General features: G+C 36.3%; 1 protein-coding gene across 1 annotated transcript in view; it reads left to right on the forward strand.

Annotated features, from left to right (window-relative positions):
- The window catches only part of ITGA2 (integrin subunit alpha 2), a 109652-nt gene that overhangs the window by 63159 nt on the left and 22266 nt on the right, over positions 1–24227 (forward strand). Inside the window, exons 8-22 of the mRNA XM_025389394.1 lie at positions 3780–3930; positions 4226–4391; positions 6266–6342; positions 8116–8254; positions 9143–9288; positions 11033–11176; positions 13156–13359; positions 14116–14252; positions 15378–15517; positions 18369–18520; positions 20216–20326; positions 20893–20975; positions 21397–21538; positions 22653–22745; positions 23329–23405. Of these exons, the coding sequence (XP_025245179.1) occupies positions 3780–3930; positions 4226–4391; positions 6266–6342; positions 8116–8254; positions 9143–9288; positions 11033–11176; positions 13156–13359; positions 14116–14252; positions 15378–15517; positions 18369–18520; positions 20216–20326; positions 20893–20975; positions 21397–21538; positions 22653–22745; positions 23329–23405 (1962 nt within the window). The remainder of the gene's footprint in view (positions 1–3779; positions 3931–4225; positions 4392–6265; positions 6343–8115; positions 8255–9142; positions 9289–11032; positions 11177–13155; positions 13360–14115; positions 14253–15377; positions 15518–18368; positions 18521–20215; positions 20327–20892; positions 20976–21396; positions 21539–22652; positions 22746–23328; positions 23406–24227) is intronic.

The following is a 24227-nucleotide window of genomic DNA, read 5'->3' on the forward strand; positions in this document are numbered from 1 at the left end:
TTACATGATTTTTATATGAATTTATATGAAATAAATGAAATGAGAAGACCTTAGATTAAAACAGTAGGAAATGGGGCAATCTGTCATAATTTGTTAAGATTCATCAGAGATCCAGACAAATTGAGCTCATGGACCACTTGGTGCAAATTAATAAAGGCCACAGAATCTTAAACATATGTGTTTAAGTTTATTACACTTATTACGATCAGTGGGAAATATGAAATTATAACAATACTGCACTCTCTTGATTCTTATCTCAATTTCTTTATTTTCTCAGATCCACTGACCTTTGTCTTCACTCTATGTTTTAATATGTTTTTATTATACTTTAAGTTCTGGGGTACATGTGCAGAATGTGCAGGTTCATTACATAGGTATACACATGTCATGGTGATTTGCTGCACCTATCAACCCGTCATCTACATTAGGTATTTCTCCTAATGCTATTCCCCTCATAGTCTCCCACCCCTCAACAGGCCCCGGAGTATGATGTTCCCCTCCCTGTGTTCTCGTTGTTCAATATGTTCTCATTGTTCAGCTCCCACTTATGAGTGAGAACATGCAGTGTTTGGTTTTCTGTTCTTGTGTTTGTTTGCTGAGAATGATGGTTTCCAGCTTCATCCATGTCCCTGCAAACTAGATACCTTCACAAAAATACTAAACACACTCCAGTTGTTAAACAAATTATTGAGAACAACAAGCTTGCCTTTCCTTAAACCTATTCTCACTCTTTGTCTTGTGCATTCCTTCTTTTCACCACCATAATTCTTTTTGAAAAAAGCAGTTCTATTCCCTCCCTCCACTTCCTTGAAACCTACAGTTCTGCCACTAAATAAGCATGACCCTCTTCATCCCCCAACCCCGTGGTCCCACCTCAAACCTCATCCTTTCTGGCTCCTCTGAACATTTGATAATGATGAACATACTCTGCTATTCCTAACCAAGTTGCCATGACACCACACACTTCTTGAACTCCTGACAAATTCTTTTGCCTCTTCACTAGCTCCTTTTCCTATTTTTCTTCACTAAACAGAGCCCTCTCTTCTTTACTGCCCTTCTCCTGTAGGAATTCTATCCACTGTCATGGCATCAGCAGCAGCACTGTGTCGGTTATCTCATTGCTATGTTGTCAGCCCTACACTCTCTCCCAAAACTCACACTGGCATCTAGCTGATGCTGAATATTTTTATTTGGAGTGTTCGCTCACTTACCAAATTCAATCCCTCCCACACTGGCCTTATTCTTTTCCCCGCCACTCCTCATGAACTTGCCATTTTGATTTGTACCACTGTCTCTTGCCCAGTCATTCGAACTAAAACTTTGGTTTCCTTTATTCTTTCCACTCTTCCTTACATCACACATCTGGTCAGTGGCCACATCCTGTCATTTCTATTTCTGTATTTCCTATTTTATCTGTCTTCTTCTTCTGTGTGTATATTTCAGTTGCTGCTTCCATCAACTGGTGACAATACCAAATGTCTCAAAAGTGGATTCCCCACAAGAGAAGATATGATTGGTTTGGTTCATCATTACTGTCTCTATTCAGGGACAATAAAGGTTTTTTGGGCCAGGCCATCTCATAAGCTACTGGACAGTCAGCAGGTCAGCTGCCATTAGGTGAAGTGCCCTTCCTGATCCAGCAAACTGGACTAGAAGGACAAAGAAGTTGAGATGAAAAATGGCCTTCCTGGAGTTAGAAACTGCAATGGGCCCTGGTTTTCAGCAGGGAAGGTGGGAGTAGTATATTTCCCTGTCTGGAGCCTGGGGCCCTGGTGAACTTTGTTCTCCAGGACAATGGCCACTGTCCCTTGAGGAAGGACTTGCCTGGCTTTCGTCATCTTTCAAAACTTTGGTTTTCTCCCTTGCACCTTTGTCTATCTCCCTCTTCCCACTATTTCCCAAGCTAACAGGATTTAGTCTACCCAGTGCTAGGAGAATCACCCAACTTTTTACTAATCTCTCCTAGAATGTAATTGCCTCTATATTTCTTCTCTCTCTCTCGTCTCTTCTTTAAAACATTGAAGATAATCTGAAATTATTTCAGTAACTATTGCCATGTTTTCATTCACCTCATTTCATTCAATGCCTACAGTTGCAGTTTATTGTTTTAAGCACTGCAGGTAATTAAAACTAAATGAGACACAGTTTATGTCCTCAAAAACCTTAGAATCATACATGAAATTTACAGTATATCATAAAGAGTATGTGACACTCAAAAAGGATCTGATGTGAATAGTGTAATTCAAATTTGGCCAAAAAATACAGAAGTTTTCTACGTTTCTATAGTCTACATTATAGAATACAGAAAACATTTTAGGAAATAAAATGATATTCTCAGTTTTAAAGACAGTGTATTTGATATTATCTCTTAAAATTTGAAATGTGTGTATCCTGTGCCCCAGTAATTTTACTGCTAAGATTTTATCCCATTTGAAAAAGTATGCCAAGATATATACACAGGGATATTTATCACAGCCTTACTTGTAAAACTCAAAATGGCCTAAACACCCAATAATGGGGAACCAGTTAAATAAACCAGTCTTCCCTTATATGGTCCTCCAAATAAAATATTATGTAGCCGTTTAAAAAAAATAATGAGACCTTCATATATGTGCTGATATGGAAAGGTCTCCATCAGAGTGAAAAACAACTGTTTAGAATATGCCCTCATTTGATGCAAAGGCATAAGAATGATACAGTGGACTCTGGGGACTCAGGGGGAAATGGTGGGAAGGGGGTGAGGGATAAAAGACTACAAATTGGGTTCAGTGTATTCTGCTCGGGTGATGGGTGCAAATCTCATAAATCACCACTAAAGTACTGATTTATGTGTAACCAAATACCACCTGTTCCCAAAAAACCTATGGAAATAAAACAATTTTTAAAAAAGAATGTGCCTTCATTTGAGTAAAAGTTTAAGGGGTAGACTATGCTTGTACCTATATTACATCTAAATAAAACATTTTCTAGAAGGAAATGCAAGAAACTGATAATGGTGCTTACCTATGGAGAGGGGTTTAGTGTCACATTTGGTTTATACCTTTCCAAATACTCTGATTTTTTTTTTTTTTTTTTTACTGTGGATATCTATTACTTTAAAAAAAAGTATTAGGCCGGGCGCGGTGGCTCAAGCCTGTAATCCCAGCACTTTGGGAGGCCGAGATGGGCGGATCACGAGGTCAGGAGATCGAGACCATCCTGGCTAACACGGTGAAACCCTGTCTCTACTAAGAAATACAAAAAATAGCCGGGCGAGGTGGCAGCGCCTGTAGTCCCAGCTACTCGGGAGGCTGAGGCCGGAGAATGGCGTGAAGCCGGGAGGCGGAGCTTGCAGTGAGCTGAGATCCGGCCACTGCACTCCAGCCTGGGCGACAGCGCCAGACTCCGTCTCAAAAAAAAAAAAAAAAAAGTATTGAAAAAGTAAACACAAGCCTAATGCATACAATTTATAACAGAAATATCTTTGCTCTATTGATTGGTACTGATTAATTCAACTTTCTTAGAAGAAAATAATTCTAAGAAATACTGGGATAAATACTTGCACACATATACACACATATGCCCTGACATACAAGACACTTTTTTAATGTCAAGAAAGACTTACATTTGTATATGTTTCTCTACAAGCTACAAATGGAGCATTAAATATGTTGCTAGAGTTAATATGGAGTTACAATATATTCTGTTTAAAGAACTATTTTCATGTTTCTATTTTAAACCAGAGGTTCTCATATTAACTTCGTGTTTTGATAGCAAGTCTTTAACTTTATCTGCCACAGAAAATATGCTTATTCAGCAGCTTCTGGTGGACGACGAAGTGCTACCAAAGTAATGGTAGTTGTAACTGATGGTGAATCACATGATGGTTCAATGTTGAAAGCTGTGATTGATCAATGCAACCATGACAATATACTGAGGTTTGGTATAGCAGTAAGTGGCTTTTCTTTTTATTTGTCTTGCAGCTATTGGGTAAATCTTCCTTTATAGCATCACTTCTCAAGGCTGCACTTTCCCATTGGCTGTTCATAGTTGAATATAAAAGAAAGTTCTTACTCTATCTCTGCTTCTTCATGGTTTTCAATCCTGTCTACTAAATAAAGGGTTGTGGAAATGTTGCTTGATTTGCTTCTCCAGAGGGGCTATTGTGTTCAAAATAGACTGGAATGTACTCGTAGGGAAAACGTACAGCAATAATGACTGTACATTCTCTTCCTCTATTTTCAAGGTTCTTGGGTACTTAAACAGAAATGCCCTTGATACTAAAAATTTAATAAAAGAAATAAAAGCAATCGCTAGTATTCCAACAGAAAGATACTTTTTCAATGTGTCTGATGAAGCAGCTCTACTAGAAAAGGCTGGGACATTAGGAGAACAAATTTTCAGCATTGAAGGTAAAAAAAAAAAAAAAAAAAAAAAAACCTCCTTTCAAGAATTTTCTTTCAAAATGTTTAAATAATTGTTTATTATCACATATTTGCTTTATCAATATTAACTTGTATACCTTGTATAAAAAGAGCTCCTAAAATCAGTAAGAAAAATGGATGAAAAACATGAATAGTTTATAAGTGATAAAATATAAATGACTGATAAACATAAGAAAAGATTCCCAATTTACAAAGTATATTTCTAAATACTTTCAGTAAGTATTAAAAAATATAAATTAAACCAACATTATGTTTTGCCTAAAAGATGACACAGAATAATAATGTTTAATCTTGGAGAGATTATCGAGAAGCAAAGAAGCTCATACACTGTTGATAGAATGATAAATTGTTATGACTTTTGGAGGATGATGTATTCATATCTATTAGAATCGTAAATAGTTTTATCTTTTTACAGTGTTATGTAAGTACTAAAATTCCTGAATATGTTTACAGTAAGCATATGTATTTTTAAAATTAGAAAAATACAGCAAATATTTTTAATAGTTCAGTTTTTGAGGAAACACTTTATTTATAGGATCTAAAATAATTTACTTAGGTGGCCTTGGAAAATCTAGTTAGTGCAGAAAGATCACATGTTCAGGAGCTCACTGTGTGGGGAACTAGCACACACTTCACAGCGGGTTAAAAGAAAAAAAACACACATGACCCAAATCCTAGTTCTTGATGGTTAACCCAAATAACTCTTTGTAATAAAGACCATATGTTATTGGAAACCTATGTATCAGGTACATCCTTAGAATCTGGGTCTAAAGGTATTGCATAAATTATTCATTCATATAGTCAAATTTTGATTTGATTATCCACTGGAATTACTCAAAAAGCTTTATTGCTTCTTCAGTATCCCATGGTGCTTCAAAGTTGTTTAAATAACCATTTAAATCCAATGTGCCCTGAGATAACACAAAATCACTGGGCTATCCACACTGATAATTGTATTTGTTTGTAATGGAATGAATGAGAACAATTGCAATCTACAAGCTAGCTAGAAACGATCTTGAGCATTATCTACTATTATGGACTTTGGGGAGCATTATTCTATTTTATTAAAAATTATCTCTACTCATCCTGTGTAAATTATTTTATCTTCTAAATAAGACTACGTTGTACCATACAGTTTGTCTTCTTTTCTGTGTTAAAGTGTCAGTCCAGTAGTTTAGCTTCCTTTTTGTGAAGATTAGTGAAATGTAACCATTTTGATCATACTGTATGGAAAATAAGTACCAATTGGATCTTACAGTGTCAGTGACAGAGGCAAGCACATATACAGAACCAGAACAAACTTCCCAATTGGTAAAACTCCTACTCAGTCTTGAATTCTGATTCCTAATAGCTAACTCAATTATCTCCCAGCAGTCTTCACTACAGATCAATTGCCCAGCTATTCCACCTGCATCTGAGATATGTGTACATTATCAGTACCAATATTTCAAAGCTAAAATTTCAGTTAGTTTCTTAGTTAGTAATCATCAAGTTTTTAAAAAAATTATCATCTCAGTTTTCACCTTACCTTATACCCTTTGTTGAGTGTCCTTTGGTATCAAGAACGTCATGCATATTCTGCTAAATACATCAGTGTTCAATTAAGATTAATGCCAACTATGAACACTACCTTGGAAATATTGTTATTTCTATAACCTGCTAGAACACTTTCTTAGTAATTTCTTCTTCCCAGAATACACAAGCTCTGTATTTTGGGGTGAGTGTTGGAACAGTGTGTGTTTGTGTTTGTAGGCGTGTATATACATACATGTCTGCATGTGTTTGAAAACTTGATTTAAAATTACTGACAGTAATAAAATTTTTTAAATTGAATGTTCCAGGTACTGTTCAAGGAGGAGACAACTTTCAGATGGAAATGTCACAAGTGGGATTCAGTGCAGATTACTCTCCTCAAAATGTGTGTATATCAGATAGCTTCAAGCCATGTTGTCATTTGGCATAACACTACCAGACACAGTAACCTTATACATTAAGTGGGAAGACAGCCATCTAGGGATCAGCCCTTCTGATTCCTAGTCACGGTCATTTAGTTTCTTTGTGCTGCTGATTTACCTCTAAAATGTGAAGGTTAACAATGTCTTCCCTTCCCTGTTTCCTAGGGATCTTATATGGGGGAAAGCTGATAGTATACAAAAAAGTCTTTGAGTACTCCAGGGCACAGACAGTATATTAACTTAAGGTATTATTCCTGCAGGAATTGTCTTTGAATCAATTTTTAACAACTGGAAATGTTTTTTAAAAACATTCACTGTTGTCATCACTGTCATGGTCAAATTCTGAGTTGTCATAGTATCTTTTTCTAAGACCAGACAGAAAAGAGTTGAAAAAATAAGGAGGTAGGAAAAATGTGACATGGGATTGGAGTACAACACTCTTTTCAGCTCAGGGAAGTTCATTTCTATCTCTCACAAACATCCACCTCCTGGGCCCCTGATTCTAATTTGAGTCAGGAGATGAGAGAGATAGTGAAAGGAAGGAAAAAAGAAAAAGAGAAAGAGATCCTGGGAAATATTTAAGGGACAATAGGAAGTCAGAGGATTTGATCGGCAGGTCAGAGGACCAAGAGCAGCTTGTTTTCTGTCTAGAATCAAAGGAGCTGACTTTTTCTCGATCATCAATCCTTAGATATACTCATAGAAGTTATGGATCTTTCCCTTAGAAAAAAATATAAATGAATCTATGCACGGAGAATTTTGCACACAATCCCATGAGGTTTTTGTACATACCCTAAAATCCTTTCATGCACCCCAAATCCATAATCCCTCAATACTACAGTCATTCACATAACTTCATGGTCTCTTATCTTCAAAGTAGAACACATCTTTTTCTTACTTGCTATTTTTCATGGCTTGTATTTTTTAGTCCAACATCATATCTTTGGTATGTTCTAAGATAGAAGAATAAAAAATTAAAAATAGTGTATCTCATCCTCACCAAATCTGCCTTCTGTGATGATTTGTAGCTTTGACTGTTTAGATTGGGTTTCGAGTCAAATCAGAGTAGGCTTCCTCCTTTGCCCTCCCCACAGGGCTGACAAATTGTTATTTTCCTTCCAATAGATTGAATATCACAGCTATAGGTGCTTGTAGCTGTGATATTATCAAATAGATGGAATATGTGAATATACAGGAACATTTGAGAAGGGGTCAGGAAGAGAGAGGAAGAAAGCTGAAAATAGAGCAAGTCGGAAGAGGGCCTCCCAAGATGTGTCTGGGATAGCAGCAGCATCTCCGTTTCTCCTGTGTTAGTACTTCCTGTTTCTCAAGCATGTCTCATATCTGGCTGTGAGCTTTCCTTATAAATATGTGGAGTGAGAGGCCCACTTCTGACTCCTTTCTAAAGGTCATAAGGGTTTACCATTGGCAAATATACGCCTTTGAACGGGACATTTGAAGATGGCTATGTACCTGTCCTATACTATAGGTTATTACAAAGGTTTGTCTGTATAACATGTCATACTAAATAAAGTTCAAAATAACATAGCCAATGGGAAGGCTTGTTCTCTAGCACAGATATATTAAGACAATTAAGAGATATATCAATAAATGTTCATATATATCTCAACATTTTTAATAAATCTAAACAATTTATTTCAATGTTTTGCCTTCCCTGCATTCTTATGCTTTAAAGGTGGTTTGTTTTAATGATCTTCATTTTTTAATTATTTTAGGATATTCTGATGCTGGGTGCAGTGGGAGCTTTTGGCTGGAGTGGGACCATTGTCCAGAAGACATCTCATGGCCATTTGATCTTTCCTAAACAGGCCTTTGACCAAATTCTGCAGGACAGAAATCACAGTTCATATTTAGGTAAGGCATAGTAATAATTGGCTCAGCAAACTTAAGTTCCCTTGCTTTAAACCAGCTCTTTGTTGAATCTCAGAGTGAGTTCAGCAAAACCCTTGAACTGTCTGTCATCTAATTGTCATATTTATTACACATATATATGTTGTCTCTGCCAGTCGGGCCTAAAGGCATAACTACTTATTGGAGTATTGTATTATACTCACTAGTTTCTTCTGACTGGTCAAGTGGTTGTAATTCCTGGAACATGATTGTGTTCCTCCAAAATGGAAATAGTTCCCAAAAGTAAATATAGTAAGTGATAGTCTTATATTGTTTTAGAGCCCTTAGTCTTCTTGTTCTTATAATAAGCAGCCACTGATTTTGCAGACTTACTATGGGACAGTTCCTGAGCTGGCTAGTCTGTCTACATAAACATTTAAATCTTTCCAACCAGTCTTTCAGGGATGTTTTGCCTTTGAGAGATAGCAAGATTAACTTGTCTAAAGTTCAACAACCTAGTAAGTGGCAAATCCAGAATTCAAACCTCGGACTGTTTCCAAGACCTGTGTTCTTTCTACTGTGCAACACTACCTTTTAAATACATTTATTCATTCGTTCCAGAAATATTTGTTGAATGCCACGTTCACAGGTGGCCAATGAGGACAACCTGGAATCTAGAGGCAGTTTTATAGGTAGAAGTCCCATCTACACAGGGAAGTGCTTCGGGTCAAAGGACAGGAGTAATTCTTCTTAGAAAAAGGAAGACATGTCCTCAGTGATGTATTCAGGAACACTAGAAACTTTGCATCACATCTAACACAAAAGGATCTCTGGTCACCTTTACTAACTTATTTTAACCTTGTTTTGCTCAGATATTCAATGGTAATCACTCTGATGCTCCTTACGTTTTAGGTTACTCTGTGGCTGCAATTTCTACTGGAGAAAGCACCCACTTTGTTGCTGGTGCTCCTCGGGCAAATTATACCGGCCAGATAGTGCTGTACAGTGTGAATGAGAATGGCAATGTCACAGTTATTCAGGCTCACCGAGGTGACCAGGTAAATCTCACTGTTTAGCAGGTGAAATTAATTTTATGGGCAACTGGGCAGGTGGGGAGTCGGGTGAGCAGAAATGGAAACCAACATGACCTGAGTGCTTACTCTGTAATCTGAGTTTGTTAGTGTATTCCTTAAATCGTCACAACAATACCAAGAAGACAGCCCTCCCTTTTGACAACTGACTGGGAATTTAGCTAGCTTTCTCAGGTCACACAGTGTCCATGGATTGAGCCGTCATTAAAACTCAGTCCTTTCTGGACTCAGAGGTTGTCCTGTTTGATTACATCCCCTTCATGTTTTTGACTCCCTGGATTAATAATGCATGGACATTATTTAGTTGTGATGGCAGGCACCTAACCACTGCTTTGTAGGTAAGCACACACCAGAAACAAGGATTTGGAGAGGAAATAATCAGAAGAAGGGAGCAAAATAACATTATAAAGACTGAACTTCTGCATCTGGACCTGTCAAAATGTCCTTTTAGTTTCGAAGATTCTAAAAGTAAAACAATTATCTTCTCTGCCACTTTCAACTGATGGGTGACAGTTTGGTAGTCAGACCCTATGATGAATCCCAGTTATGGCCCACTACAGCAAAGATCTGTTGCTAGGGCAAAGGTCAGCTGATTGCTTCCTGTTTCCTTACTAAACAGTTTTGACCCAGGGGCTTGACACACATTTAAAATGAGCATCGCTAATCCCTGACAGCCAACAAAAAGTGGTTTCCTTCTTTGAGCTGGAGAAACTTACAAAGATTTCTCTTCTCTTAGATTGAGTGTGATCCTGCTATTGCTATGGATTTTCTAGGAGTAAGAAGACCTGAGCTCTTGACTTCCATGACCATAAATTAGCATACTTTATGTGACCATAAATTAGCACATACTTTTCTCTCTCTTTTGATATTTTAAAGAAGTTCCTTTTTAATTTAGAAAATAACAGTGATAGTATTATGAAAGGAATCATTTCTTAGTCATTTCTAAATCCTTAAAAAGTGTTCACATAGGCATGCATTGAATGCTATTGAATGAGGTGAATGTTCAAAGTCTCAGCTTTTCTTATTTTAATTTATCTCCACCTAGTCCTCCTGTCCCAATCTATCCAGCAACTGCTTACCTGTCTCATATCATGCCTTGTACACTTACATCATCATATGTGCTTCACCACTTCCCTCCACCTAGAAAACTCCATGTCCTTCTTACTTTGCAATTCAAATGATATTTTAACTTTCTAAGCCTTCCTGACTCTCCTGCTCTCTGATCACTCAGCATTTGGAACTTTCCTCTATTACAATTTATTTTACCATAGAAGCTTAATTATTTATTCTCCCTGCCTCTACCTCTCCTGCCTTTCACTATGACAGACCTCACATACCTACGAAAGGTTTGCCTTATAAGTATGCCTTTGACCCCCTGGTGTCAGAAACACCTGGAATGCTAATTTAAATTGCTGTGTTCTGGATCACATCCTAGACATTACATCAGAATCTCTAGAAATGGGTCTCAGGGATCTGTATTTCAAAGGCATTTTCTTGGAGATACTTGTGCACACTAAGATTTAAGAACCAGGTGTTAGATGGTATTAGAACCTGCGGGAAGGGACTATGCTGTCTGTCTTCATATTCCTAGCACTTTGCAAATAGTAAACATTCAATTTTTGTGTATTGAATGAGCAAGTAAATGTTCAGCGTAATATTAGAAGTATGTGAATCCTAGGAATTCTAAGGTTAACATGTTTTATTGCTCCAGATTGGCTCCTATTTCGGTAGCGTGCTATGTTCAGTTGATGTGGATAAAGACACCATTACAGATGTGCTCTTGGTAGGTGCACCAATGTACATGAATGACCTAAAGAAAGAGGAAGGAAGAGTCTACCTGTTTACTATCAAAAAGGTAAAAAAAAAAAAATCGTTAAACTAACAGCTTAATTTGCTTTAGTATTGACAATTTAACCTGCATTTGGAAAGAAAATTTATTATTATTGCATGATAATTTGCACAGATAGTATGGTTTACATTTCATCATTTTTGAGGATGTCCCCATTAAGTTATGATTTTAAAAATTACATTAATGGGAAAAACTAGAGTTGAATGTATAGTGTACTGCCATTTTCCATGAGAGGTCTTTGAATATATAGTCTCATACAAACAAAGCCATTCTAAGTGTACATTATTTATTGAAATATGCATACACACAAACATTTGTGTATTTCTCTAGTATCACGTGTAATTTTTTCTATAAAGACAGTAATAACAGGGCAATGCTATCTTGTTATCAGTTGACAGTGAAAAACACAAGTTGCACCAGGCACATTGTAAATTCCATGTGATCCCAGATGCTTTCTACATTAGTTTGTCAGGAAGTGTCATTGCTTAGTGTAACATTTCGGCATGTGTCCAGCTCTTGAAGTTTCAAGTCCTTCCACAAAAAAAACCATACGTGAACATGGAAAAGCATAATATTTCCAATTTGTAGACTGAACTCTCTAAATCCATGTATATAAATATAGTTAACTCCTTGAAATAAAAAAAGAAAACCAAATTAAAGACACAGATTGACACAGAAAATTATATGACAACAGAAGGGAAAGGATGGAAAAGAGAAGCTGATGTTAAAGTAGTAAATATTATGGTTAAGTGTTGTGATATTTTGTCGTACCCGATGTATTGATATTTATGTAAAAATTAACCTCTTAACAGATGTAATTAATTAAAACAATTCTAAAGCATTTATACATATAAAGAATGTATAATTGAGTATCCACAAAGGCTGGACCTATTTACTTGTTTGAAAAACTGACAAATCCCCCATTCTTTAAATATTTCTTACTTGTGAGATATACTGAATTGTCATTAATTGTTGAAAATGAAAAGATCTTTTAATACCGTGTCAAACTCAGTAACAATTTTTGTAAGATTATAATAGAGGAGAAAGAATCAACACTGACCCAGTTTCATGGTTGAGAAACATTGCTTTCTTGTGAAGTCATGAAATATTTCCATACTTTATTATGAAATCTAAGAAAAAAAATTGTGTTTTACAAGGACATGTCTTTTCCTTCACACAGAATTATTTAGTGTTTTTAATAATGGAGATATTAATCTCATTTTCTACTTCCTGTACCATTATAATTATGTCACTATTTGGTCATTTTTACAGAAAGCCTAAATTAAGATATTGTGTTTTATTTTGTTCTGTGTCTGCTTTAATTTCAATCAAGATATTAGTAGTTTTCACCAGAAAAATTTTAAATCAAAAGGTTGGAAATAGGTGAAGATCGTATTATTGAGAGGAAAATGAGACCAAGAAATTGATGCTGTTCAGCTACAGGAAAGAGAATTGTCTCCTTTCACCTTGGTTTAGGAGCAGATATTTATGACCTGAAATTCTTATTTATAATTCTGATCATAAATAGTTCAGGTTTAAAATTCTATCCATTTTTAACATTAAAGAATTAGTTTGGTCATCGATTGCTCTGAAATTTATTTTCTTTTTTATCATATGTTTTTCACTTTTTTAAATGGATGGGGTCTTGCTCTGTCACCCAGGCTGGAGTGCAGTGGTATGATCATAGCTCACTGCAGCCTCTAATTCCTGGGCTCCACCGATCCTCCCACTTCAGCCTCCTGAGAGCTAGGACTACAGGTGTGTGCCACCACTCCTGGCTAACTTTTTACAAAAATGTTTTGTAGAGACAGGGTCTCACTATTGCTTAAGCAGGTCTCAAATACCCGACTTCAAGCAGTCCTTCTGCCTCAGCCTCTGGAATCTTTGGGATTACAGGCATGCGTCACCACACCCAGCTGCTCTGAATTTTAATTATACAAGTTGTAAGGTTTGCTTTAATCATCCTTTTGTTCCCCCTTTGCAAGGGCATTTTGAGTCAGCACCAATTTCTTGAAGGCCCCGAGGGCATTGAAAATGCTCGATTTGGTTCAGCAATTGCAGCTCTTTCAGACATCAACATGGATGGCTTTAATGATGTGATTGTTGGTTCGCCACTAGAAAATCAGAATTCTGGAGCTGTATACATTTATAATGGTCATCAGGGCACTGTCCGCACGAAGTATTCCCAGGTAATCCAGGAGCTGCCGAGACGTATGTATTTGTAGGTCTTACTATATTAGACGTAGAAAGCGTCATGTAAACCATGCAATCCTTCCCTCTTATTTTCTAACTTCATTATTTCACTCAACAAATGTTAAATGAGCCTCCACTACGTGCCAAGCACTGCTCTAGACTCTGGGGATGCTATAAGAACAGGACAGACACAATTCTGATCTTTGTGTGCCTTATATTATATTGGAGGAGACAAATGAAAAAAAAGAAGTAGATAAGACTAAGTGTTCCAGATAGTAATAAAGGAAATTTTTAAAAAGCAAATGAAATTAAAATAGGAAATAAAATTTCAGAAATAGGAGTATGAGGTGGTTGAAGGGGTGACTAATGAGGCCTCACTGAGCAGTCAATTTTGAAGTAAGACCTGAGGGAAAAGAACTAGGAACGGAACCCTGTACCTGAACTTGCCTCAATTTGCTCCCAGCCCACTGATCTTTTCACTGGTTTATGATTTTTATTAAAGATGTATGCTGTCCCCTTGATGAAAATGTGGCTGTAAGAGTGATACAGAGATCAGATAATAAGACGTGACTAAAAAACTAATCTTTAGAATTTGTAGAGAATGTTTATTCAAATAAACAAATGTTTATTCCAGATTGTGTTTACAATCTGGAAAATGACTACATAGAAAATATAATAATGAAATGCAGAGGCTGCCATTTTCTGGTTCAGCTGTTGTGTACTATAATTTCGTGTCAAACTTGCTCTTTTAGAAAATCTTGGGATCTGATGGAGCCTTTAGGAGCCATCTCCAGTACTTTGGGAGGTCCTTGGATGGCTATGGAGATTTAAATGGGGATTCCATCACTGATGTGTCCATTGGTGCCTTTGGACAAGTGGTTCAACTCTGGTGAGTCAGGAAGAGCCAGACACAAACTACAAATTACCTGCTAAGAAAGCAGAACATGTCTGTACTGATATTATAGAAATGCCATATGCATTCTATAAGACTATAGGAAATTGATGTATCATAGTTTGCCCAAAGGAATAAATGTGTTTTTCCAAGTGCGAAAAATAGATATATTTGCTCACCATTAGAAATACATTTCTCTCCTCATATGGTGAGTAAAAACAGTGCATAGAAAACATAAATTTCTGGAAATGGTGTCCAGGCTATTTCTGAATGTTATCTTCCAATAAATAGCCTTATCTCAGCATACAGAAGGGAAGCCTCATGAGAGTGCATTTAGAATACTGAAAATTCAGACAGCACAAGTAAAGTGTAACTTCTATGTGACTAAAAGGTATATTTTAAAATTATTAGTCATAAACAATAAGCCATTATTTAGGTTTAGCTGACCTCTCATTGACTTCCATAGGAATTGAAGATTCAGGTGGAACAATATGAAGGTCATGTGATTCAAGGTCAAAAATAAATATATTGGACTGGCAAGGGAATAGAATCAGAAAGAAGTTGATTATTCAATCAAGAATCTCCATTCATTTGTCTCTGTCAAAAAATGTGCTTTAAAGTCCAAATATTTGAACAATAGAATAATATTCATTGATTGTTTTTTATTTCTGAGTTTAATGATACTATTTACAAATCTCACTTGTGCTTTTAAAGAATGAAGTGCATTATTTCTATTGCAAAATGAAGCTTTTATGTGGAAAAAATAAAACTCAAGAATAATATTAAAGACATTAAAAAACAAGAAAATATATTTACTGAACAAATCAGTTAAAATCATTTCAGAGTAGCGTTATCAAGAGTACCTACATGTATCCCAGAACTTAAAGTATAATAAATAAATAAATAATATGTTAAATGTGGATTATGTCAGTGATGCAGTCACAAATTAGAAAAAAAAATTATGTCTGTCTGCCATCTTAGAGCCTTCAAATATAAACTACTGCTACCGTGCTTTAGAGAGAAAAATTCAGTAATGCTGGTACTGGGTCCTCTTTGATAAAGGATATAATACGTGTGCTCAGTAATAACATCCATCCATCTGTTCCTCTTTATGTCTTTTAGGTCACAAAGTATTGCTGATATAGCTATAGAAGCTTCATTCACACCAGAAAAAATCACTTTGGTCAATAAGAATGCTCAGATAATTCTCAAACTCTGCTTCAGTGCAAAGTTCAGACCTACTAAGCAAAACAATCAAGTGGGTGCGTATATCTGAAATAATCTATATAGAAATTGGTTGGCTTACAGAGTTTTAGTCCTGAATATAACATATTTTGGTTTGTAGGCCAAGAGAAATAAGGGTCTTTGGTTACAGACACTTAAGTTTCCATACACTGGAGATGCCTGAGAATGGTTCATTAGTCATGGAAGGTTAGTTTAGATCTTCCTTCCACATCTCTAGAAGGTTCTGCTGCAGAAAGTTGTAATCTCTATGACATAACCAAGGGCCCTCCTGTTTCCATCCTTTGAGTTTCTCTTACCTCCACTTCTCGTACTTAAAACCTTGAGCATACACAGATTATGCTGAACTGTCACTCAGATGACTATATCATGTTGGTTATGCCATGATCTATATAGGACAGGTTCAGTAAAAGTATCAAGTATTTTTCCTGTTCTTGAGCAATTAATAAAAATGAAATAATGAAAGAAAACATGAAAAGCAATGTATAACTTTTCCCAGTGTTTTAAATGTTCTAAATAATACAGAGAAATGAATAAAAGTCTGAATTATGTCTCATTAGATGGGGAAGGGTGAGGAAATTGTTGTGGGCAAGTGTCAGCAGGAATTATTGTCTTCTCTCTTGGGCTGGCCAAGCTGTCTTTCAAGGCCTGGCAAAGGTCCTGCCTCCTCTTCGAAGCTTTTTCTAAGCACATTATCTCACCTTCATCTCTCCTGCCCCAGTTATCTCACCATGCTCAATACATAACTTGCAATTTAACACTTGATTCAAAACTACCTTCTTTCATGAACCGCTGCTTCATGGGTCCCCATTCCCCTTCCATCAGAATTTGGCTTTAAACTTCAGAACCTGTAGCTCCTATAGGAATTCAGTTAAGTGACAAATACATTACCTTAAAACTGAAAATACAGAAGCAGTTTATTTGCCATTATTCATACCAAGATACAAATAAGGTGAGAACACAAACAAAATTAGATTCAAATCTCAACGTGCTTTCCATATTTTCCTACTTTTTATATCCATTTAGAAGTTTTCCCTGCAGGTGTTCAAAGATTGACCTAATTTTGAGTAGCATATCTCACTTGACCTGCCTTGTAGCACATCTAACTGAGCACACATGATAGTTAAGTCAAAAACCGTTGCTGTATAAACATTGTGGCTAGTCTGCCTAATAGATTAACTTGGGAAATATATTAGTTGGCAGAAACAGCTGGCTGGTCAGCTCTTCTGGCCCTGAAGCAAAGATGTGTCTCACGTTATCTTCCCTTTTTGACTATACTTCAACCCTTATGGAGATGCACACTCAAAAATTCTACTTTCAGAGAATTTCCTTCCCATCCACAGCCTGCCGAGGGTTTCTGGCCTTTCTTACTATTGGGCGGCTTTCACTGTAAATCTCTTTTCCTGATGCCTTCAGGTCCACACTGATAAGCCAAGTGAAATGATTGTGAGCTCATTTGTCACTTCATTGCTTGGCAATAATAGTATGTAAGACATGAATCCCATCTTCACAACTGTGGAAAGTGAATTTATAAAGCATATGGTTTCTATCATTTATTGCATCAGGTGCACACTCCAGTTTAAGATTAATAACATAGCCTACGAAGCTATGTATCATTTTTACAAAGCTGCTTGAAAAAAGAAAAGGAAAAGCATTATAACGTGGACTAACTTTGTCCTAACTGCACTCACCTCCCTGCCATTGTTTTTCCTTTACATCATCTTCACAACTTATTTTTAGTTTATTTAATTCTTTAATATTTTATCTATCTTTGTTGGCATTGTTAAGTCATTGGAGCAAGAAAAATTGTACAACATATATGATAGATTTTTTTCAAGGTAACATGTAGAATTCATATTTTGGGAAGTATATACAACCTTTAAAATATTGAAAATAATAAAGGAAGATAGAATAACCCCAAATAAGGCAGTAAGGCAGCTGATGCTGTGAATGGCACCAGATGTTCTCTCTCAGTTTTGGACATATGGCCAGTGGACTTTAGTTGAAGGTAATAATTCTGATAGCTTAGACATTGGCTACTGACATCAGTTATTATCACATAATTTTTTTTTCATGGGTTGGTATTAGGAAACAGAGGTTCAAAGAGGGTAAGTAAATTGCCCCAAATCACAGAGCTCATAAACAGCAGAATTAGGATTCAAACCAAGTCTGCCTGATTGAGACTTTATTGCTGCAGTGTTGCATGCATTTCCCTGTGTGAGCATCTAGAATAGGCCAGGCACTGTCCATGTTCCCTTAGAGTATCTCTGTTAATCTTCACAGTAACAATTAATTCTTACAACTGGATAGAAGCAGAAAGACCATGAGCTCTTATTTCAAAAATTCCCAACTTTTACTTCTGACTAGCTGCGTGAACTTAGGTGAATTATTTTACATCACTTATTCTAGTTCATTATTTGAAAAATAAGATAATAAATTCACTTTCCAGATTCATTGTAAAACTTGTATGGCATATATGAGAATGTGTCCGATCACTGGTGCTCAGCAACTGTTCCTTTCCATTCTGTGTCTCCGCGTTATGAGTAATGAAGCCCGTGCTTGTGGGAGTGAGCAATTTGCCCAGGTTCATCACAGTAGGTTTCCTGGCGGCAAGTCTAGTTTTCTTTCCACTGCTCCCAGCCACATTTCTCTGAATCACATTTCTTTGTATGCACAGTCACCTACGTCACATCAGAGCTAGAATGACAAATGGTATGTGGTGCTAGCTATGGTTCACAAGCCACCAATACGAAGACTATTTCCATATTTTCTTGATGTAAGATACTTTGTCCAAGAAGACACAATAAAGCAGAGATGCTTTTTCCTATAAGTTGATTTGAAATAACATTTCTTTATGATTTTTTATCATAGCCATTGTATATAACATCACACTTGATGCAGATGGATTTTCATCCAGAGTAACCTCCAGGGGGTTATTTAAAGAAAACAATGAAAGGTGCCTGCAGAAGAATATGGTAGTAAATCAAGCACAGAGTTGCCCCGAGCACATCATTTATATACAGGTGAGGCCTCAGGACCAACCCTTTTCATTTTATTTCTTCTTAAAGACAAATGAGTGGTAAAAGTCTAAAATAGAAGCTTATGAGTTAGAAAATGTTTGCCCTTCTAATGAATGCCTTTCTTATGTAATTCCATAAATAAGAAGCATATTTACTTTATGCTAATACTTATGGTCACAATCTATTAATATGTAAGTCAGCAGCATCAGATTTCATTCGGAATTGCAATGAAAGGGCTAAAAATACAATTCTTAAAGAAACCATAGATACAGTGTTTTCTTAAATGTTTAACAGAGAGAACTTTCCATTGGCAATAAATTTTATTTTGATAGTTTCCTATCAGGGAAAAATTTTATTTATTGTTCAGCTACTGAAAAATAAGTCCAATTGTGGTTTCTACTATTAGATTTCAGTTAACATAGATGCAATGTAGTAGATTATGAGATAACAATTATTTGTTCTAATTGTATGCTATAATTACTGTATTTAACATGGATTTTGAAAATTTCCCAAGTAAGAAAAATGCTTTTCAGGAGAAAACTTCCAACCAGAAATTTATTTTATAAATGATGTGAATATTTCCACCTTGGAAACCACATAATGGCATTTGAAAGGATAATTTACTCAGGAAACCACTTTTTTAAAAAGGATATTTAAGTACTTTCTTAGAATATGGTTCTCAGAATTTAAGGAGCAAAGGAACTGCCAGGGAAACTTTTGGGAAATGTATATTCCGGGTTCTTACCATCAGAAATCTAGGTTTGAAGGCCCAAGGAATATGCAGGTCTAAGGAGCACCACAATTATTTCTCATGTAAATGGATGGTACAGAGAGATCTTACTTCAAGAAATGCTAAGTGTAAACACTAGAAAAACATAAAGTTGACGGTTAAATGAATTAAAATCAGTTGAGTTGTTTAGTTAATTTTTCAGTTTGAAGGTTTCTTGTTTGTGAAGACATGGACTTCTTTGTTGTTAAGGTGACAATTTTATAGATTCTTTAAAGGAAAAAATCTTTTTTCCCTTCTCTCCCATCCTGTGCTAAGTGGTGGATCAGATTATACTCGTAATCCCTAGTGAGGAAATGGAGACAGCCAAGCTGTTTTTCTTTAAAGTAAAAAAAAAAAAAAAAAAAAAAAAAATCCTCTTTCTCTATTTGATATCAATGCCAGTTAAAGTACATCCTACTTGCTAAGCCCACAGCCAGCGAAGGAAACATCTCCTCATAGCCCAGAGCTGTCATGGTAGACAGGCCCCCAGAAGGAGTAAGTCCTTCTGGGAGGACTTCTGGGAGGCCCCCAAGAGTTAAGAGTAAGTCCTGCCTGTGAATGGACTAAAGAATACCAAAATACCGCTTCTGAGTAAAAGGCAAATTCCAATGTTAGGGTTTCACTTGTATAGACAGTGCTTTCTTGACAAGAACTGATGAGCTTCATTAACTAAGAATCCCTGCTTCAAATTCTTACTAGACCCAAGTCTCCTTTGGTTTCTTAGTAGAAGAGAGGCTAAAAGCAGAATTAGGTTGGAAGAAAAGAAGTGAGAGTCTTGATTATTCAAAACAAAGATATTCTACATAATTGAGAGCTGACTGTGCTCTTAATTGTAAACACATTTGTAATCTTTTTCTTGTTTTAATGCTGCTGTGCCCTAATAAACTGACTCTGTCTCTCCCTGTATGTTTGTGTGTGTGTATGTTTAGGAGCCCTCTGATGTTGTCAACTCTTTGGATTTGCGTGTGGACATCAGTCTGGAAAACCCTGGCACTAGCCCTGCCCTTGAAGCCTATTCTGAGACTACCAAGGTCTTCAGTGTAAGTGCAGCTTACGCTTCCTGGATTTAGATTGGCAAACAAAGTTTCACAGTCACTACAATAGTGTCTGAAGGATACTTAGGATGCAGCCTGTAAATTCTTAATTTTCTAAATGAAATACAATTACATTTGCATAAAGTTCACTAACACTTAAGTTCCATGACAGTAAGGATTTTTGTTTTTCTTGTTCACTGCTGTATTTCCAGTCCCTAGACCTGGGCCTGGCCCATTGTATGTGTTCAACACATATTTGTTGAAGAAATAAATAAAAATAAAGTAAATGCCTTGTGCTCACCACTCAAAAAATATTACCAATACATATGAAGCTCTGTGTATCGCTGTCCCCACCATAGACACTTTCATCTAGCTCCCCCTGCGCAAATGATTATCTTGAATTTTGTGTTTATTAATGCTTTTCTTTACTATTTTGTTAAACATTTATATATTCCTAGAACATTGTTTGGTTTTATACTTTATGTAAATAGAATAATACTGTATGTATTCCTCTGTAATTTGCTTTTTCAACCCAAGAGCAAATGTATGGATCTTTTTTTCCTTTTTTGTAGATTCCTTTCCACAAAGACTGTGGTGAGGATGGACTTTGCATTGCTGATCTAGTTCTAGATGTCCGACAAATACCAGCTGCTCAGTAAGTTTTACTTTAAAGCTCATTGTAAAATGTAGAAATAAAAGACACACTAGATTACTTTATTCAAGTGAATGTTTATAGAGTTTTTCTACAAAAGAAACATTCATAACTAACAAGACCTTTAAAAACTAAATTTCAGTGTCTACTATCCACATAAGAGTAAATTAATAAGAAATATAAAACTATCTGTATTTAAATGGTTCCATTCCCTCTAATATAATAGCAACAAAGAACAAAATCCAAATGCACTTACTTATTTGTTGTCAGTATCATTTTAATGCAAAGATAGTTTATTACAAAGCAATTTTCTCAGTATTCTAGGTAAGTCTAAAGAGTTTAGTTTTTTAATGAGTGAAATTTTAAAATACTGGCCTTTTTATTTAACAGTAATGGCTTCCTCCCTCCTTTTTGCTTTTAACAGAGAACAACCCTTTACTGTCAGCAACCAAAACAAAAGGTTAACATTTTCAGTAACACTGAAAAACAAAAGGGAAAGTGCATACAACACTGGAATTGTTGTTGATTTTTCAGAAAACTTGTTTTTTGCATCATTCTCCCTGCCGGTATGTGATGAGACCCTGCGCTTACTTCTACCATGCCTCCTACTTATCGATCAATCTATGTCCTCTGAGTTGTTTAAAGAAGCACCTTAACCCTCAGCATGATCAGTCTGAACTTTGTGGCTTCCGACTAGTTAAATCGCATGAGAACATAGTCTGGCTCTATATCTAGATTCTGCTTGACAACTCGGGTCAGTTTTTCCCTTATCCTGAGACTTGGCAGCAGTAGCCAGACACTCCCATAACTCTTCTTGAGCCATCAGTGTGATGAGGCTGCTGCATTCTGCACAGATGCGGTGCACTTGCTCTGAGACATTTGAGTCCCAAAGCTCAGCCTGAGCTTTGCAACTACGGTTGCTGCTGCTGCCAAGATGATGCACATCAGCAAAGCCAGCTAATCACATTGACTTGATCGTTATACCAGGAACACACTTGACTGTGAGTGCTCCCTGGTCCCTCCCCTACCACCAAATGATGAAGAAAAAAGGGAGAGAAGGAAAAGCTGAGATTTTCCAAATGAACTACTTGATTAAAGGATTAAATAGTGATTTCATTTAATTTAAAGTTAATGTGATCTTAATAGGCTTAGAGTTCTAAACCTAATCTGACCTTGCTGTTTAAACATCCTGTGCCAAGTGGCAACTACTTCTTTTAAAGGGGGGAAAGAAAACCTGAAGAAAACAAAACAAAACAAAAAAACAACAAAAAAAAAACCCTTCAAATTATTTAAAATACAAACACCAATATATTCTTCTCTTGAAAATGCTTCAAATAAATTGAGAAAAACATATTCCTAAAGCCAGCATTTTAAAATACTGAATTAAAGCTATTTGTGCATCTGAAATCTAAAAACTATCTTTTTCTGAGGAAAAAAATACAGTATTTAATCTTTTCTTTGGTTTGTTGGATGTCCTAGGTATCTTTAGGGCTAGCAGTAAAAATAGTATATTAGCCACCTGGGCAGTATAAAATTTCAAGTCTTGAGGGATAATAAATTATTTCAGTATGAACCAACCTTACTGCTAAAATGTCACTGTACCTCTTTCACCAGGTGTGTGCATACACAGCCAAATATTATATGCCAATTGATCATTGTTGTTTCCTTGGTCTTGTTCAGGTTGATGGGACAGAAGTAACATGCCAGGTGGCTGCATCTCAGAAGTCTGTTGCCTGTGATGTAGGCTACCCTGCTTTAAAGAGAGAACAACAGGTACAGTTTGCATTTCATCCTCCAGTCCATACAAGCCCTCCTCAGCACATATGCTGATTTACCAACATAACATCCTGCTATCATAATTTGATAGGCATCACAAAATAACTGGCTGCATACTTAGGGGAAGTTTTCAATATCTGAATGTTTTCTTTAAATTATTAATAAAAATGGGATTTTCTCCATGCAATTCATTCCAAAAGGTACACACAATATGGAAGGTTCTTTTTGTCTAAATATGTCGAGCAACATTGGTCAAAGCACTATACACAGAGTCATGGAGATCATTTATTAACCCCTGTTAACAAGTTTCACATCAGCTCATAGCTTCTAAATTCAGACAGGTATATGCACCTGGATAACTTACATGTGTCACTTGGAAGTCAAGCTTCTCTAATTCTAATGTGAAGCATAGTGAAACAAGGTGGACAAATAAAGATATTCTATAAATTGGAAAACTTAAGGTATATAAAATTCAGAATCAAATTTGAGTGAGTTTACTTTTATGGGAAGCATTTTTTTTTTCACATTGACCCCTGAGTATGAAGCATCATAGACTGAGAAATTTTAATTTTGTCTTTAGGTGACCTTTACTATTAACTTCGACTTCAATCTTCAAAACCTTCAGAATCAGGCATCTCTCAGTTTCCAAGCCTTAAGGTAAAACATAATTAAGTCATCAATGGAATGATGGATAGCTTTATATTTCTCTTTTTTTTAAATTTATTTATTATTATTATTATTATTATTATACAAGTTCTAGGGTACATGTGCATAACGTGCAGGTTTGTTACATATGTATACTTGTGCCATGTTGGTGTGCTGTACCCATCAACTCATCAGCACCCATCAACTCGTCATTTACATCAGGTATAACTCCCAATGCAATCCCTCCCCCCTCCCCCCTCCCCATGATAGGCCCCGGTGTGTGATGTTCCCCTTCCCGAGTCCAAGTGATCTCATTGTTCAGTTCCCACCTATGAGTGAGAACATGCGGTGTTTGGTTTTCTGTTCTTGTGATACTTTGCTAAGAATGATGGTTTCCAGCTGCATCCATGTCCCTACAAAGGGCACAAACCCATCCTTTTTTATGGCTGCATAGTATTCCATGGTGTATATGTGCCACATTTTCTTAATCCAATCTGTCACTGATGGACATTTGGGTTGATTCCAAGTCTTTGCTATTGTGAATAGTGCTGCAATAAACATACGTGTGCATGTGTCTTCATAGCAGCATAATGTATAATCCTTTGGGTATATCCCCAGTAATGGGATGGCTGGGTCATATGGTACATCTAGTTCTAGATCCTTGAGGAATCGCCATACTGTTTTCCATAATGGTTGAACTAGTTTACAATCCCACCAACAGTGTAAAAGTGTTCCTATTTCTCCACATCCCCTCCAGCACCTGTTGTTTCCTGACTTTTTAATGATTGCCATTCTAACTGGTGTGAGATGGTATCTCATTGTGGTTTTGATTTG

Source organism: Theropithecus gelada, chromosome 6 (assembly GCF_003255815.1).
Source record: "Theropithecus gelada isolate Dixy chromosome 6, Tgel_1.0, whole genome shotgun sequence".
Lineage (NCBI taxonomy): Eukaryota > Metazoa > Chordata > Mammalia > Primates > Cercopithecidae > Theropithecus > Theropithecus gelada.